Source organism: Sprattus sprattus, assembly GCF_963457725.1.
Source record: "Sprattus sprattus genome assembly, chromosome: 5".
Taxonomy (NCBI): Eukaryota; Metazoa; Chordata; class Actinopteri; order Clupeiformes; family Clupeidae; genus Sprattus; species Sprattus sprattus.
In genome coordinates this window covers 21,072,409-21,088,815 of record NC_137924.1, presented here as the reverse complement: position 1 = coordinate 21,088,815, position 16,407 = coordinate 21,072,409, and the positions used below count along the sequence as shown (strand labels likewise).

At 46.1% G+C, this 16,407-nt stretch overlaps 1 protein-coding gene across 1 annotated transcript in view; it reads right to left on the bottom strand.

Annotated features, from left to right (window-relative positions):
* itgb5 (integrin, beta 5) overlaps nucleotides 1-16,407 on the bottom strand; it is a 42,555-nt gene that overhangs the window by 22,136 nt on the left and 4,012 nt on the right. Inside the window, exons 6-10 of the mRNA XM_080839156.1 lie at nucleotides 15,689-15,850; nucleotides 13,121-13,216; nucleotides 12,890-12,979; nucleotides 10,576-10,710; nucleotides 4,121-4,550 (exon numbers count right to left, since the gene is read on the bottom strand). Coding sequence (XP_080695282.1) covers nucleotides 4,121-4,550; nucleotides 10,576-10,710; nucleotides 12,890-12,979; nucleotides 13,121-13,216; nucleotides 15,689-15,850 — 913 coding nt within the window. The remainder of the gene's footprint in view (nucleotides 1-4,120; nucleotides 4,551-10,575; nucleotides 10,711-12,889; nucleotides 12,980-13,120; nucleotides 13,217-15,688; nucleotides 15,851-16,407) is intronic.

The window sequence follows — 16,407 nt, the reverse complement described above, 5'->3', positions numbered from 1 at the left end:
GTACAAAAACACATGTGTTCCCGTTTACCCTGCTAACTCTGAATCTTAGTGACGGGTTCCAAAAGAAAAATTAAAAGCCAAAAGATGTACAGGAATAAAAGACTTGTGGGGGGAGATTTTTACGAGGCTGGAGAAATTAAGTTGCGCTATTTCTGGCTCGCGGCACGTTCGAGGACTCTGACTGCTACACTTGTGAAACCAGCAGCAGATGTGTGTCTTAGGGGTACAACAAAGTCAGGATTTTACTGGGGGCCTCATCAACAGACCATTTTGATGGCTTTTGAGCGCGCGCACACACACACACACACACACACGCATCCTTACCAGCACAGTCACATGGCTTCATGCAACCACAAGCCACTGCACGCACGGCCACATTTATCAACTACACAAAACTCCAACTTCTGTTGTAAACATCTGCAGAGGACAGACGTAACCACAGACAGCCTTGAGGCCACAAAAGAACCAGCAGCCCATTCAAAAAGTATGTATCTTGACAGAGCATTCACCAGATCATCACTGACACGACTCTACACACACACCAACGTGAGGCTGAAGGAACACAGAGCAGTCTGTAATCAGCTGATCTGTTCAGGCCTTCCCGGACACCCATCCCCCTAGGGCCTCCTGGGGATGGCAGTGACACTGCGCTGTGCTGTGATGTGATGTGCAGCGCGTTAGCTTGGTTTGGCTATCGCTCCTGTCAGCGTGCTAACTTTAGATGCTGATGGATGGCTTCGTCTCCTGCCACGGCCTGACCTCCTGGCTCCTGATGGCCCTGAGGTCTGGACAAAGAGCCGGTCTCAGCGGCTGCTTTGTGACCCATGTGCATTACCCAGAGCCTCAAGAACCTCCTCACGCCACGCAGGCTGGCGTCTGCGCCGATAAAGAATTGCAGCAGATAATCCCTATGATTATCTCCATCCCATCAGACGGGAGTGAAGTGATACGAGCAAGAGGAGCTGCCATATCTATGAGAGTTGAGAGCGTACAGACATGTAGAAGAAGTAGATAGAGCACTCGAGAATCTGTGGGGAAGAGACAATTGATTTGTGGGTCTGTCAGTCTGATGGAGAACGTGATCATCATGAGTGTATAGAATCACGAGCTGTTGTTGGCTCTAATTGATTTAGTGGGCGAGAGAGGGCAGTCACAGGACCGGAGATGGATTGGGCTGACCGGTGGAGGGGCCTGGCATGGCACACTCTGGTGTCACCACACACCCAGCGCAGACATGAGTAAGAGCAGGGCGTGGAGCGGAGCCTGCACTCTGGAGCCGTGGACTGTGTGAGAGAGGGTGTGTGAGTGTGTGAGTGTGTGAGTGTGTGAGTGTGTTTTTGTGAGTGAGAGAGAGTTAGTGTGCGGTGTGGGTGTCTAAGAAAGAGAGAATTTATGTGTTTTTAAAGCAAACACGAAGGAACAAATCTGCAAAATCCATTACCACCACATAGACAGGCAGTCAGACTTCCAAAAAAAAAAAAAAAAAAAAAACATGGCGTCTCATTAGAAAAAAAGGTCACACTGAATTTAACGGACGTTCACAAAATACTTACACTCAGAGATAATTTGCGCCTAAAAACGTCTATGAATCTGTTTATACTCGCTACTCACTGTCTCTGCACACACCGTCCCAGAGAACAGCTGTGTTTTATAGTGCACCTAACAGGAGCCCGGGCTTCTGGCCCACTGACCCAGTAATCAAATCACAGGAGTGCAGGAGAGGAAGTGCAGGGACCGCCCGCCCCACCTGCTCAGGGAAGCACCTTTGAACCTGCTGGTGCTTGTAAATACAAACCCGAGTCAGGGAAAAGATTCTGACAACATTACAGGGTGCTCAGCACAAGCAGCGTGAGATAGAGTGCCGTTGGGCTCGGGGAGCGAGCTAAGCCCAGCTGATGTGCTATAAATACATACAATGGAGGAGCAGTGAAAAGGCATTTTCAAAAAAAAATAAGCTATGCTGATGTTGACAGCTAACATTTACAACTGCGACTGCAGAGATGAATTCGTACATTGTGTGGTATAAATGGAACTTTTACTGTGAAACGTAAGCATTACGTAAACAACCGCACCTCTCCTCCAATCACTTCCTGCAACTCTATCTGTAACCTGTGATATGAAGCCTATCCCTAACCCTGAACTATGACCTAGTAAACAAAACCCAGCTCTCCAAATTCTTCCTCCCTGAAGACACTGCTCTCAAGCCCAACCTCCATGCATGGAGTCATGACTCCGACAGAGAACGAGAACTCCTTTTAAGCCAGCGGTGCAAGAACCTGCCTTAGATTCCTCGTCAGTTAAGCATGCAATAAGTTTAATAAGTAAATATGTTAATGAGCAAAGCACCAGAAGCAGAACCCTGCTAGCTCACATGCAACCACAGCGGGTTAGTTTGATGATGACCTTGTTGATGACCTTGACGACATCGGAATCACTACTCTTCCCAGCCTGACTCATCAACGACCGACACTGTGTGATGCCTCCACGTGTTCAACTAAATTGATCTACTGTTGTGTTGAATACTTGAAACATTATCTTAGTGGCAGTCGTGAGGAAAGTTTTCACATTTATGCACAATTGCACCCACATTTGGCGCCCGCTCACAAAGCCAATGCACTTACATAAATTCTGGTACCACTCGCGGGAGGACAAAGGACGCAAACGTTTACCATTTCGAATGTGGTGCTTTCTCAAAAGGCACAAGCTTATGTTACTTCACACAAAGAAACCACACAAGCAGCCTCTCACCAGAGTGGAGCACTTTGGGAATTAGGAATTGTTTGTGGGGTGCTTTAACAGGAGCGCAGAGGCCCCTGAACTACCCTTCCCATTAGCTAACAACCCTTCCTGAACCTGCTAGCTCCAGGAGACAGGGGGTGTTTATGGCCCCCTGTATTACTGTACTGCTGCACAATTAATCCAGGGCAAGTGACGAGGCGGGAACCAGCGTTGTTCGGTCATTAAGGGACTTGTTACAGCAGGAGAGGAGAGGAACACAGAGTAATGGAGGGGAGGCCATGCGGGGGAGGCCCACTGGACTGTTAACATTTAATAAGCACTTGCAGGGGCCTCGTGGGGTCCTCCCGAAGGCGCATCCCAGGGACAGCTCCCCAACAGAACGCCCGTTTGTGTCCGTGGCGCTGGGAGTTGCTGACTTAACAGAATGCTGAGCTTGTTTCTTGGGCAGAGACCAGAATATTGTGTGAGGCCACAATGGAAAAAAAACGGGCTGCATTTACAAAGCACTCACTGTGGATATGTAGAACAACTGCCCCAAAGGGAGGGTGGTGGAGTTGGTTGGAGGGGGGTATATGAGGGGTGGCCTGGCTGAAGCCAGCAGGCAGCATTCCAGCAGGTTCTCACCCATAATACATTGCACAGAGTGAGCTGTCCTGTTTACAATGTTGAGGGCTCCCATCAACAAATCCAAACACCCTTTCCCTGCTTAGATGAGGCCAGTATATGGATGTCTGGGTACAGCCTCATCATGGGGAAAAGGATTTGCTTCCAGTATTACTGCATGCAACTTTAATCCATTCAGCACAGTAATACACTGTAGTAAGGGTAGACAGAGGCCAAGTATGAGGTTTATGGCCACACTAACAGATGGCAAACTCACAACCCCTCACGGTCCTAAAACTACTGTGCATAATACACAATAGATGGACAGACAGCTCTTGCCTGACTGTACATAGGAAGCTAGCTAGCTTGCGGCAGCTGAACTCTCCACTGTGTGCTGTGATCAACAGCAGATGCACACAAACAATCTTGTGTATGTAAGTCTGTGCTTTCTCTCTTTCACACACATACACTTACGCCCTATATGCAATGCAAATTTGATTACCACAAAACCCATAAGCAGCATTTCCACTCATAAGCAGCATTTCCACTCATAAACAGCGAACCGATGTTGATATGTGATTACCTGCATCATAAACTCTGCAATTAAAGTGCAGCAATTAACCCAAAAAACACATGTTTCAGACTATATAATTAGCGGTGAGGTGACAGAGGAATGCTGCAATGAATCAAGAATGTCAGAACAGTAGGAGAGTGTGAGCGTGTGAGTGTGTGTGTGTGTCTCAATCTTAGACTCTGGATTCACACCCTCCCTCCTCACCTGAGCAGAGGATGCCCTTGTGGCGCGCGCAGGAGAAGTCATCGCACTCGCAGAAGCGGCCGTAGATCTTCCCGAACTCCGACTCGTAGCACAGGCACTGGCTGCAGCTGCACTCGCCTCTCCCACTGCACACCTGCTTGCCCTCGGCCTCGCGGCACGCACTCAGGTGCCCGCCGCCCGCCTCGCCCTCCTGGCACTCGCAGCGGGCGCCCAGGTAGCCCGGCTCACATCGGCACATGCCGCAGGTGTAGGTTCCGATGGAGCTGCAGTGGCTGCTGTTGGCCTGCGTGAGGTGTGTGCAGCTGCAGTCGCAGTGGTAGTCCACCGTCACCTCCAGACGGTCCTTGAAGCCGACAGGCTTGATGGTGAAGCGGTGCTGCGCGCCGGGGGCGGGGCAGCTGCGAGCCTCCACACTCACATTGAAGGAGACCTGCAGTAGGGAGAGACAGACATCCGAGAGGACATCAGGGACATAGAAATTAGAGACACATACTATAAGAGGAGGTCCTATACCATACTGTGAGAGGGACATATCTCAGAGAAAGAATGTGGCAAAACTTTACTAAATTAAGACTTTACCGAGCAATGCATGAAGTGTAGCCATAGAGAAGTGCTTGTGTAGCTGAGCTTTCCAACCCCATATTTGGGGGGAAAAGGCATTCCTTGTTCAAGTCAGTGCCAGGCCAAGCCAACCCATGGAATGGCCCTATTAGAGTTTTGTAAAGAAGTCCACGCAAATGCAAAAGTACTCAGGAATTCTCAGTAGGGGTGTAAAAAAGAATCGTTTTGCATCGATGCATCGATCCAACAGCCGACGATACGATGCATCGACACGTCCGCAAGAGTATCGATTTACTTTTTGTTGCAATGCACTTTGATGAGTATTTTTATTTTATAGTGAATGAAGTAGGCCTACAGGGGTATTTTTTGTTACCATTTGCTGCTACTAGTGCACATTTGCACTCATTGCACTGATTTTGTGGAGCATTGTCATTTTAAATTGAATTAACTACAGGCCTATTTTTTGTTACCGTTTGCTGCTAGTGCACTTTTGCACTGATTTTGTTGAGTATTGTTATTCTATAGTGAATGTGGTATAGGCCTATTTTTGTTACTTAACACTTTGTACTTTGTACAGTACTTTTTGATGCAAGGCCTTTCAGAATCTATAACAGGGGCATTATTATTTTTCAGTGAATGAGGTTGTCATAGGCCTAGGTGGAGTACAACTTTTCTACTTCTGTTATTGGCTGTTGTTTCTCAAATAAAATGCATAACGATATAACAGCTTTCACTGATTTTTTTCAAATCTGAAACATTGTCTAGCCTGTAAGGTAAAAAAAAGAACAAATGAATCGAATCGAAATCGAATCGTATCGTGGTGTATTCATGAGTATCGAAAAGAATCGAATCGTTGGGTCAGGAAATCGACACTGAATCGAATCGCCATGATGGGTGTGATTTACGACCCTAATTCTCAGTAAGACATGTTGATTCATAAACAGAATAATGGTACTTCAGCAGTAATAGTGGCATAAATGCACAATGACACAGTTAAATAATCTCCCCTGTCTGATAACAACACTGGTAAATCCACTTTTACGCTTCCTACTGCACCCTGAAACAATCAGAACATCTGAGTTCAAGAGAATATACGAGTGCCAAACTGCAAGAAGGTGGAGCTCACAACATGAACACAGGACCACATCACTATCCAAAATCCAAGCCTGAACTCGGCTTGAACCAAGCTGACAAGCTGGGTTTTAACTCCTATCTCTCATCAAGGGTCTTCAAAGGAAGCTCTAATTGCTGTGGTTGACTTTTTTGAAGATTAATCATACGCTGTGCAAGCAGATGACACCCTGGCATCGGACATTTTGATTACTGTCAGGAAGTCCACGAGAAGAAAGAAACTTGACCCAGCCACTGCCTGCTGGGACATGATCACGACTATAACTATTTTTCCAGTAAGTCCCACAGAAGTGAACTCCCATAGACTGTGGTTTCACACCCATTGGCAGTGCATTTTACCATAGAAAATGGGTCCTGTAAAGTGGCAAACCTGTACCACATGCAAGCCTCTTTTATATGTCAAAGGCTTCCATAAAACCTCTGGAGCTGAAGACCAGCTCAGATTTTGGGGGGAAAAAAGAGCCAAAACGTTACATTTACATGCAGTCATTTACCAGATGCCTCCAACCTATCGACAAGGCTTTGTATGACAAGTATTTACCCTGTACTTAGCAGATAACGTTTCAAGCTAACTGGTCGGATGACGATGTATATTTCTAACAGACCTTTGCTTGCAATATGCCAAGTTAGCTATAGGAAGACATTGGGTTACTATGTCGATGTGTTCACAGTGCGCTGAAGGTAAACATACCCATCTGCCAAAGATATTAGAGGACTTGGGTGTGGTCCTCCTCTGAACACAGAAAGTATGTGGGGGAAAAGCAGAGGCATACACTAAACAAACACCGTGCTTTGATGGATACTAAAGGGGGAGTGGGCAGCTCCAACAACACACACAAACACAGAGTGGTGGCTCTCGGACTCCCTGCCTTCCCCCTGAGGAGGGAAGAGCAACCCCACACACCGAGGCTCTTTGAAGATCTGACTCAGTCACTCAGAGCCACAGAGCTGCGGGAGCCAGGGCTTTAGAACCAAGCCCTCAGCAGAGTGGGGCCGAGTGGCCATGTTGATGTTGGCAAGAACCACCAAGTGTGACCCCTGTGTTTTAAATAGGAAGGGTCAGCATGGAAGCATCTAGAATGGCAGTAAAAATGGTCTGTCTCTGTCTTTCTCTCAGGGTAGCAGTGGGCGGCTGCTTCTGGTCTGGATCACGTGTGTAAGTTCATCATTTCTGCATGGGGATCCTGAGAGCGCTGCAGGGGGAAGACCTCAGAGTGTCCTGGGAGAGTGCACTTCAGTGTTCACTTCAAAAGCAGGACATGAAAACTCAGAGAGGAAATCTCTGATGAAAGCACTGGAAAATCATCCCCCTCATGAAGAAACACACATGCACGCACGCACACACACACGCACGCACACACTCATGCATGCATGCACGCACGCACAACACACACACACACACTCATGCACGCACAACACACACAAACACACAGTGGAGTTGTCAAGGAGCAGTAGTCTTGGTGCAGACGTATGAAATGCGTGGTTTAAAAATGGACCTCACGAACAGCTGAACCGTACAACTGCCTCAAGGAACATGAAACAGATATTAAATATTCACCACCAAGCTGCAGACTCTAAAATAAAGAAAGAACAGATTCTGTCTCTGCATCGGCACAGCAGGCATTGGCTTTGGGCTTTCCCAGTGGGCAGAGCCTAGATGACAAGCTTAAGGCCTTTCCTGATCCCTAAACACAGGCGCCCTTGTATGATGGGCGCAGAGTGATGACACGGGGTATGCAGGACACACACACACACACACACACACACACACACACACACACACACACACACACACACACACACACACACAAACACACACACACACACACGCTCCGCCACCTGTGCGCATTCTGTAGATTGCTGGGCCAAGAGGAAGCAGAAAGAGCGGGAAACAGACTACCAGCAGCAGCGTGGAGCGGGAGCAGGAGCGGTCACATGCGTCACGAGACAGTCAGGGTGGCCGAGGGAGGGCCGAGCACATGGAGGACCACGGTGACGAGGGCACACCACGGAAGCAGTGTGCTTCTAATGAAGGAGGGCTGAATTCGATTAGAGAGACATGTGAGGTCACATGGACGAGGGCACCCAGTGTGGGGTTAATGGCTGAGGAGGAGTCAGAAAAGAGACAACGAGTGTAGGGAGAGTGAGTTAGAGAGAGAGAGAGAGAGGAAAGGAGGAGGGGAATGAACAGAGTAAGAAAGGCCATATTGCAAAGGTCGTTTTTACCTCATAAGTGACAGACTCTATCAGCTAAACTCAAGGTGAAAGCCTGACTCTTTCCCCTCTAGCCAAAGGCAACAAAAGCTACAAGTCATGAGCAAATGTTTTCAAAGGGACTCTCCATTTAGGGCTTGGTGGGCCAGGGCACATGTTCTTCATCAAGAATGTCATAAAATTATGAACTCCATAAAAAGAACACAACAAATTCCATAAAACTGAATTTTTTACTCCAGGAGAAAAAGTTGCCACCCTGATTGTCTAAACAATCGGTAAAAAGTGGGAGCAAGGGCCAAGACAATAAGAACAGAACTAGACCAAGCAACAAGGACTGCAGTGATATAGTGTCCTAGGCACAGAGTGTAGGTGACAAAGGAGAGGTTGGAGCAATATGGAGGAATGCTGATGAACCCTTCTACCCTTCTCTAACACAGAAAACAGACAGAGGAAGCCAGTGTGGCTATATGTGTGTGTGTGTGCTTGTTTGTGTGTGCGTGTTGGTGTGTGTGCATGCTGTGAGAGGCTCTGGTGTCCAGGAGAAATGGAAACAATAACACCAAAACAGCTACCAGCAGCGCAGCTACCACCCCCCCCCCTTAAACGCTGTGGATGCATTCCTCTTTAACATGCAGGATTTACTGGGGTTCACATCGTCAGCTCCCCTTACAACCGGTGTCATCTTCTCCAACTGAGCTATGCAAAATAATAACTTGTTCAAAAACAAATCTGATGTGGAAAATCTCCAAGGAAAATATCCTCATATTTCTAGGCCTCACAGCCACTAACTTTGTTTACTTGTGGATGCATTTTGTCCTGGGGGGATTAAAAGCGATGCATCCAGGGCCTTTGGCCAGCGCAGAGAGCGGATTAGCCAATCTGTTATGTATGGGGGCTTTTTAGTGGTCTCTGGAGGGAAAGTGCAGGGTGCGGATCTGAAAGGGATCTAGGCTCGGATTCAGAATCTGGGCTAGAGCCTGTACTGAGGCCCTTGTGTTGCACCCAGGGTTGCTCGCTTAGGGAGTGAGTGAGGAAGCAAGCAAGCTCTCTCCCGCTTTTGTGCGGGATCCCATTGAAATGCTGCCGATGTTCAGCGCAGGACACATTCCTTCCCTGTGCCACCCCCAACTCCCAACCACCACCACCACCACCACCACCACCACCACCCTACTTTCACAGGCAAGATTGGCACGTTAGGCACGGTTTGACAATCCCCCTCACAACCGGGGGCGAGGAGGACTGAGGCGAAAGCGAAGCAAAGAGCTGGCCCATTACAACAGGCCATGGGAATCCCCCCCCCCACATTCAACAGTGCCATTCAGCGGCCGTGCTTTCTCTCCGCGGCTGACCCATCTCAGCACTTAATTAGGCAAAACCCACAGGAGGGACACGAGGGGGACAGAGGAGCGCCTCGGGAGGAGGATGCTGGCTGGGGTGTCAGAGCTCCATGTGGAGGCATGTCAGAAGAAGGCCCCATTAGAGGCATTGTTCATGGAACTCTCTCCATCTGTCTAAACGATCTTTACATTTGAGTGTGGCAGTCCAATTAGCTGTGTGTGTGTGTGTGTGTGTGTGCATATACATATATAACTCACACAATAAAAAGAGAAAGAGGAGAGGGTTATTCACCCAAGCAGGTTTTGCAAGTAATTCGAGCGTATCATTGTGGGTGATGAAAATGACTGTAAACCCATTAAGCCATTTGCCACACCACCAAAGTTGATGTCAACTGATTTTACAGTTTACCTCCACTTCTCTGCCCTTTCATTTTTATTACAAGATACTTTTGAGAACCAAACTTAATGGAGGCCTTTGATTGGCAGGTGAAAGGAACCAAAGACTATGAGATCATTAACAGAAAGCCAGTTAAGCTGAAAGACAAATGGCAGAAATGCAGCAAAAGAAAGCCCAGTAGGGAAAAAATAAATAAATAAATAAATAAATAAATACACAGTGCAAAGGCTGCGGGGGTCCGCTGAGAGAGGCCTGACTGCGTGTCAACATGTAGACAGCAGTGCGTGCGTGCAGCAAACCAAAACTGAACACATGCTGATAAAGCGTCTGTGATGTCGCGCCAGGATGCTGGGCCTTCTTCTGCCGAGTCAGTACTTTTCAGCTTCTGTTTTCCTTTTTGTCTTGAGATTAACCACTGTGATGACGGTGATGTTAAGACACTGCATGCTCAGTCCTAATTCGTCATAAAATATCAGACACCCTGTGATGGAGGGACTCTGACTGGGATAACTCACTGTAAAGACTTAGAAAGACCGGCATGTTACTGCAGTGCTTGCAGTTTGTACAAATCAAACAGGATCTCTACACTTTACAGATAAGTGGCGAGTGGCTTTCTAATTCCCTGGATTCACTGAATGAATTTAACTTCCAGTAAAGTTGGCTAGAGGCATTCACAAGCACTTTGTGTGTGTGTGTGTGTGCGTGTTATATACAAGACATGATGTAACATCCCACGACTACAAATAGGTCTCTGCCCCCCTTGGCATCCACCTTGAGCACATGGTCCAGTTCAGGGATGTCGCTCGCTGACTCACCGTCTCGCCGATCTTGAGGTCGGCACACTTGCGTAGGCCAGGGAGGGACTGTCCGTCCTGGCAGGTTGCGGAGAAGCCCAGGCTCAGGTCCTCGGGGTGGTCCCACACGCTCAGCTCTACCTTGGACCGAATGTTCTGCAGAAGGAAGCCCAAAGGGAGAAGGCTGATTATCTGACTGTACACGACTTCACTGCACAGGCCTGAGATGATTATAATCAAGAACACACATTTGCAGATTTGGCTTTTTTTCCTTCACTACATAATGAGATAGATTTGAAGCACTCATGGGATAGTCCTCAGCTTTTTAACACTCATGGGATAGTCCAAGCTTTTTGTACTAATATGCCAGTTTTTCTGAAGACGCTGTAACTGTGAAATTTCAATGACACAAGAATGCAAACAGTTTGCAGAACAATCACTTGGGGACTGAAACTAGAGGGCTGTGACTGGGACACACATGCAGACAGACTGCACTGTTGTGTTTTGCCTCTGCAAATCTTCTCAGAGCCGAGGAACAGCATGTGTCAACACAGCAAGACATATAATAGGTGGGTGGATGTGTGTGATTCCATAGGTGTCTTACGGAGGATGTGGTTACTTTTGCTTGAGCACTTTATCGTGCAAGTTTGAGTAAGAATGCTTGAGTAAGAGTGTGTGTGTGTGTGTGTGTGTGTGTGTGTGTGTTTGTGTGTGTACACATGCTGGCGTACATGTGTTTATCAAGGCACCGAAGAGCACAGACCTTCAAAACTTCAATACTGCTAATCAAAACCATGCCTCAGGGTTCGCAGTGATTGATTGTCCTGTTTTGACCCATGTTGGAAGGGGAAAAAAGAAGAGCATGATTTGCTGTCATCAGTGTCTCCACTTCAGACGCAAATGACAGAAGAGGATGGACTATGAACTCTAACACTGAAAAGGACAAGCAAACAAGGAACAACCACAAATCACCAAAAAAAACATCATTGACCAAAAAATAATGAGTGGTCATATCTGGCCAAAATTAAACCAGACACATTATCATTTTGCCTTATCAGCCAAGACTTGGAGCTGTGGAGCCGTTTGTGTCCTCTTGTAGGCCTCCCTCTTTAGCTTAGACCGCTCCAATGATTTCCCATGAGATTACAACTTCTCCGGTGCCTTTAGGACTCCCTCAGCTTCTTTCCTCTGACCTTCCATCCACACTGTCTGCCTTCCAATTCCAATTTGAAAAGAAACTTCAAAACAATTTCACAAAAAAGTGACTAAATTATGCAAAAAAATTGGCAACACATGCATAGACACGTCATTATTGCCAAGGTAAATATTTGAGGAACTGTTACTGTATGAGGATTGAAATCTCTTGCACATTGTTTACCTTGCTCGTAACAAAATGCCACTTGAAAGAACACCCACAAATGGAAAAAGTAAGACAGAGAGAGAAAGAGAAAAGGCACATTTCCTTTGTTATGTGGATGTGTGTGCGTGTGTGTGTGGGGCTGTGCCAGACGTAATGCTCAGTGCACAGACGTGGTAAAAAACTTAAGAACAGAAGACATTCTCTCTTCTCCCTTCCTGCCAAGTGGGACACTGGGTAAAGCAGCCTCAGCCCAGCCCTGACTGACACATCTAATGGGGCCTTCACCAGCCAGCCACACAAGGCACACATAAGTTCAGTTCAGTTCAGTTCAAAGCGCTGGCACGCCTCGCCTAAAGAGGTGCTGACCCAAATCACAAGGCCAGGAAATCAGGAAGCCGGCTCACAATTAATCTTACTACAAAAGGACTAAGCAGAAGGAGGTGATTTATAACACTGTGTGTGTTTTCATGTTTTTTTCCCCCCATCAGTGTTTTGCTAATCTCCTAAAAAAGTATTTGGCTAACCAACCAAACAACTAATCTGAACAAGAAGCCAGATATCCAGAAATTCAATAAATCAAGACACCAGACTGCAGTTTAACCTGTTCCAATATTAGTGGCATAACCATGAACTCATGCAGGATCAGTTCCATTTCCTACACAGAACACAAGGCCAAATCCACTGGGAGAGCACCGAGTTCTCATAACTGCCAATCACGCTTGGTCTGTTCTGGCAAACAAACACTCTGATATTGTCTTGCTAATAGCAAATGATAAGACACACTGAACACATAAGACATTTTTTTGTCCTCTGTAATCCAAACATTTTAGCGAGCTAAGAAAGGAATGGGGCTAAGCCAACGGTTAGAATGCATTTGTCTTCCCAGCAGTCTTAGGCCGTAGTCTAGACAGATTCGGAACTCCCCGAGACACTGAAGACACAGACAGGGTGAGCCGTCCGACGCGGAGCACTCACGTTGTATGCAGCCACGATCAGCTGAATGATGTTCTTGGAGTCAGGCTCCAAAATCTCCACTGTGGTTCCGGGAATCAGTGCGGTCAAGTTCTTTAAACATGAAATGGACGATAAAAAAAGGCTATGTCAGAAAATATAATCACTCTGCAATGTAATGTGTTAATAATTAATAAGGCACAGAGAGTTTCCCATCCTAAAGACAAGTCAACAAAATGTGTTTCACGACAGTACCTTGTACAAAACGGCATGCCTTTTTGTCACGGCGAAGATGAGGAAGATGTTGTTTTCAGCCAGTTTTTCACCAAGAAGGGCCAGGGATGGGTAATCCTGTGGGAAAAGCACACAGATCCATGAGAAGTGATCATGCATCACATGTTGACACAATAGCGCTTTCCCAATTTAGCTTCTAGACAAGACAGGAAATGTACAGGGGGAAGTCAATGGCCTTCTTGTTCAGCTTATAATGTTTACGTTAGCCATTTTAAACATACCATCACACAGCATTGTTGACCTGGTACACGTAGGAGTATCATCAAGTCAAATAACTTTCTGGAGAATTGCACCAGTGGAACAGTAATTGTGCTGGGTTGCTTATATAGTGCAACAAAAATGTCATCAACTGCTGAGGGAAAGTGGGGAAAAAGTGAAGGGAGGCCTCTTCTGCAATGTCGAGGCCAAAGTGTCTAACTAACTACAAATGCCATGCAACAGCCCTCTAGGGAAGACTTCTTCCTAAATTCTTAGGAAAGAAATTATGTGGATAGCGTTCTTACAAATCCCGCAATATGTCTCCTCAGATTGTTAAGTGGCTCTCCGAAACATCATTCTTAGTATGCAAATAGGAGCTGGAGAAGAGAGGGGAAACTAAAAACGTAATTCTTTGAACTCCAACTTGACAATGGCGAACATGAGCTGGACAAAAAGAAGCAAATTTGAAAAGGGCAACTGCGTCTTTTAAATCCGCTATATGGGAACATTTTGGATTCAGCACTCAATATGAAGTACAGTCTGCAAGCATTGCTTTGCCACTGTGGGCTTCTGTGGAAGTGGAAACACTTCTAACATGGTGTCTGAGACAGTCTCATTCACGTTGCCATCACAAAGCTGTATCCCAAGGAGAGTCCACTCGTCAGCACACAACAATCTCCTGCTGTTGCCTTCCAACAACAATCTGTGACAAATATAAAAATAAAGAAACTAGGAGGGCAGACAGAGAGTGCAGACCCAGCGTTGTCACAACATTAGCAGAAGTGAAACTAAATTTGTGGACTTCCTAAAAGTAATGGGGTATTCCTGACCTTGGCCCATGCTACACCAGTTTTCATGGAAACCGAGACAGTAGTTTTTGTGAACTTCTTTTTACAGATTAACAATCTTAAAGACAAACTAACAAACACACCGCACCGAAAACAGAACCTCCTTGGCGGAGGTAATAACTAAAGCAGCAAAGCTCTTTGAAACATCACAAGGAGAAATCGAAAACGAATTGATCCAGACACCACATCTAGCCCTCTCCACTGATAGACAGTCCTCCAGAGCAAGTGCAAGCTACTTCACTGTGGTAGTGACAGGAATCAGACCTCGAAATCAGACCTAGTCATCATGCTACAATTTTTCTGAATAGAAACTTTTATTTATTTATATGCTAAATTAATAGTTTGTTGTTTAAAAGGTGATTCTCTCTCCCCCCCCTAGATACCGTAACCATGGCTGAAACAATGAATGATTCATACCGAATCATGGGCCCACTGTAGCGTTGCATCCCTAATAGAGAAGCACAGGCGATGTTTAGTGGATATTCATGTGGATAAAGCATGCTGATTAAAATTGGGCACAATCAAAAGGTCTGCCTTGGTTGATGATCATCACCATCAGCAGTGGTCCACAACACAAAGTCAGGACTGTTTTACATCATTGAGAGCATCCCAGGCTGGATCTCCAACAAGAAACAGACTGAGCATGCTTTTGTTGACATTACAGTTCAAATCACTTGTTGAAAACGGGACATGCTGCCCAGAGAAGCGTATACTTCCAAATACTGATCCAGGACCAGGTCTATTGAGGGGGAAGTGCACACAAGGTTTTCAATCTACCGTACAGTTTGCAACATTCAGCTCGTCAATGAGGCTGGGGAGGTCGCAGAGGGCTGGAATAAACCAGAACACAACGTCGTTATTCAGTCGCCTGAATTCATTTTGCTATTGTACAGCGCATGACAGTGATCAAGTTATTATTACATTAGAGGCTTCCTGTCCCCCTCAAGGGCGCATGAAAAGGTTGCTTCATTCTCTATCACCACAGCAATTACTTAGAGAGATTAATGAATCATAAGCAAATACTCATGTCAACTCTTTAGTTCAAACAGCTATGGTTTGGTCGCTGGACGCTACAGACATCAATAAATGTTCACCTCCAGCTTTCCCAGAGGGCTAATTAGGAATGAGGTGAGTTGCCAATAATTTGTTTAAGCAATTTGTGTCTTTGCTGGAAAGGAAACTAAATACAGAGGGTTGTATTCCAAAGTAAACTGTGAGATTATGACCCTTGTGGTTCCCTACTGACTTCAAACAGTGGCTGATACTCCATGAGAAGGTATTTGTTTTTTATACACACAAAGAAAATGTGCACAGGTAACTGGAGATAAACATTACTTCAAGGATATTGCAGGTGATACTGCAAAGGTTATTATTAGAAAAATCTTTGTGAAGTGATTGGCTGCTCTAAATCACTAATTTAGAGAAAACCAATTCTGAAGTCCTGAGTGAATCTGCGGAGGTGAGAGGCACCCTTTCTGCTTACCATCTTTGTGGAGGCATCATATTCATTCTTGTCATCCAGGTGACACTTCCCATCGTGAGGCTGAACCAGTCCCCCTAGTTTGCCATCCAGGGCAAGATGGGGCACGTCATCAGTAGCAAACACAAGCAGGTGATAGGCCTCTTTCCTCCATCCGATCCGCTCCTACCAAGAAAACACACACACAACCACCAAGGCCTATGGATTATATTCTGAATTGCAGATTGAATTGTGTTCAAATTACACAGCATATTGATGGTCATTTTACACCACAGGTACATGGACTCAGGTCAAGAGAATGGTACAGAACAAGGCTTATTCTTTACAAGGGTGGCAGCAAGGAAGAGAGCATGGTTTTGCATGTGGATCCATCTGCATCTCTAATTAGACAACGAATGTGTCCAAGTTTAAGTATCCTAAACAAAAGAATGGGTGTCAACCAATAGCCCCAACCCAACATGAATATGCATCAGGCAGCTACTCTGATACGGGAACAGCCACAATGTTGGTTCACAGGGAATATTGTTAATTAATGGATCCAGCCGTGAACAAATACTAAGATAATCAAAGCTGCCCTGATTATTTGGTACAAATTGTTTTCAAAGGGGTGGGGGTATAAAGACAACAATAACACTCTGACATGACCCGAGATCAGAGGTTGTGAAAACACCTCCTGCTATCCCTAGGACACAGTATTCCACATGGCAGGACACTTAACCAGA